This window comes from Camellia sinensis, chromosome 5, assembly GCF_055761805.1.
Source record: "Camellia sinensis isolate YWXY chromosome 5, ASM5576180v1, whole genome shotgun sequence".
NCBI classification, from domain to species: domain Eukaryota; kingdom Viridiplantae; phylum Streptophyta; class Magnoliopsida; order Ericales; family Theaceae; genus Camellia; species Camellia sinensis.
The window spans coordinates 26,954,808-26,957,376 of NC_138965.1; the positions used below are offsets into that span (position 1 = coordinate 26,954,808).

The 2,569-nt window shown below is 29.6% G+C and overlaps 1 protein-coding gene across 1 annotated transcript; it reads left to right on the top strand.

Annotated features, from left to right (window-relative positions):
* Positions 1-823: 823 nt before the first annotated feature.
* LOC114265149 (transcription factor bHLH149) lies at positions 824-2,028 on the top strand. Its single transcript, XM_082868453.1, has 2 exons — positions 824-977; positions 1,195-2,028. Exon 2 carries the CDS (start codon positions 1,262-1,264, stop codon positions 1,880-1,882), a length of 621 nt encoding a protein of 206 aa, XP_082724579.1. The 5' UTR covers positions 824-977; positions 1,195-1,261; the 3' UTR covers positions 1,883-2,028.
* The last annotated feature ends 541 nt before the right edge of the window (positions 2,029-2,569 follow it).

The window sequence follows — 2,569 nt, forward strand, 5'->3', positions numbered from 1 at the left end:
TTTTTTTTTCAATATTTAAAATTGTTAAAATGCATTTGTTACAATATCATTAATTTCTACCTATTTTAATTTTTTTTTAAATCTTATAATATTTGTTCAATGACTAATATTCAATTTTTGTAAAAAAATTTCAATATATTCATTCTAAAAGTTAATATAGCAAGTCTATAAAATCATATTTTAAAAATTCAAAATTATTAATATTTTATTTTTATTTTTGTTTTAAATAACATGTTAAAGTATAAATAGATATCCAAATAAAAGTATACTTATTAATAGATATGACATTAATTTTGATTGTAATCACATCTTTTTAAAATCTTTATTTGTTTTTTTTTAACTTTTTTTGATATTTTAAATTACATATTGTGATGATTTTTTTTCACTCATTAAGCTTTGAAAATTTCTTTAATTATTTCTTTTTCAAAAATCGATATAATAATTTTTTAAAATTCATATATTTTTATTTTAAAATAGTAAAATATTAAAATTTTGTCATTTTTTTTTATAACAAAGCATAATTTTAATTGTTAATTTTCAATATAAAATTTTCAATCTATCTATACTATATATTATAGTAAAAGAATATTTAAAATAAAATTCTTAAATTTATATATAAAATTTTATTTAAAAAATAAAATATAAAATAATTATTATATTTTTAATAAATAATATATTATTTTATTTCGTACGTATTACATGTAGTTATAATTATTGAATGAGTCTCAAAAAGTCCCATCAATCTCTGAACAGTAGCACAGTAGCCGCCCCAATTCCGCTGGGTGGGGGGTTGGTTGCACAAAAAACCGCAAAGGCAATAAATGTGAACAACGCGTATTTCCCTCTCTCTCTCTCTCTCTCTGCCCTTTTTAAGCCCGCCTCCTCTTACGTTCCACCCTTCAAGCCAATCCCCCACATTCACTCTCGTCTCTCTCCACCACATTTGAGAAATCAGTTGAAAAAAATTCAATCCAAAGGTATGCACCAGAGTGATGATCTTTGACATTTTTGGAAGTTGAATTTTGGTTTAAAATACACATATACGTATTTACACATTTTTACGTATATTTTTGTATCAATAAAATCAAGATTTTGTAGATTTCGATCGAGTATTGTACACTTCATGTTCGTGTATATATATATATATATATCTTTCGATACGTTTCTCAGAAACTGAATTTTACATCTTTATAGGCAGCTTTCCCTCAAGCCGCAGGGAATTCTCGTTGAATTCTCGCTTTCGGACCGCAATCTGACATCTATGGCATCGTCTTCAATCTCGAATCCCGAAGGCAATTCGAATCGATTACGAGAATTGAAGCCCGAAAAGCGAAGAAAAATAGGGATTGAAAATCAAATCGAAGTGGTCAAGGTCGATAAAAAAGCATGGAACACCGAGTCCGAGCAACAGATCTACTCCGTGAAGCTTCTCGAAGCTCTCCGTCAAGTTCGCCGGAATTCGTCTTCTCCGGCGACTTCTGCTCCGGTCGGCGGCCGCGCCATTCGAGAAACGGCGGACCGAGTCTTGGCCGCCGCCGCCAAGGGGAGAACTCGGTGGAGCAAAGCGATTCTCACGAGTCGACTCACGATGAAACTCAATAGTAATAGGCATAAGAAGCTGAGGAAACTGAAAGTGACTGGCGATATCCGGTCAAAGATGCCGGTGGCGAGGAAGAAGTTACCGGCTTTGCAGCGAAAAGTGCGGTTTCTCGGCCGGTTAGTCCCCGGTTGCCGGAAACTCTCGTTCCCGAACCTTCTAGAAGAAACCACGGACTACATCGCTGCCCTGGAGATGCAAGTCCGAGCCATGACTACCCTCGCTGTGCTCCTCACCGGCGCCGAAAACTTAGATCGGCATGGCTCCAGTCTATCCCAGCCTTAGCACATGTTATGCCAATCTATTTTTACCTTTTTTAATCTTCAATTTTTAGATTTTTTTGACTTGTTAAATTTACTGCATTTTGTTGTATACATAGAAATTGGTGCAGTTTTATAAATTATAACTTAATAGATTATAGATTATAATTTTAATTAGAAGGTATTAATCGGTTTGGTATAATTGTTGAATTATAAATTGAAGTTTCTGAATAATGTTTGTTAAATAAATTGTGAAATAATTTATTTAATTAATTTTTATTTTTTATTTTTTACTATTTATTTACATTTTTTATAAAAAAATAATAATAATATTTTATAATTTATTTGGGTCTTTTTTTTATTTTTAAAAAAATAAAAAAAAAATCTAAGAATATAAGCGTGAATTAACATGTCTAGAGCAGAAGCTGATAATCAGAAGTAAGGGGTGAGTAGTTTTTTAGAATCAATTTTTTTGATTTAAAATAAGTTAGAATCAGATGTTGTTTGAAATAAGTTTAATCAAACAGTCTAAAATAATTTTTTAAAAGGCAAAACTGATAAGTTGGCTCAAAAAAATCTCATTAAACATTATAATAGTATGTGAATTATATATTTTAGTCCAAAAAAAAAAAAATTTAAGTTGTCATGTTATTTTTTTGTATTTTTTTATAAAATATTAATTTTTTTTAAAAATGACATCTTCCCAAATAAA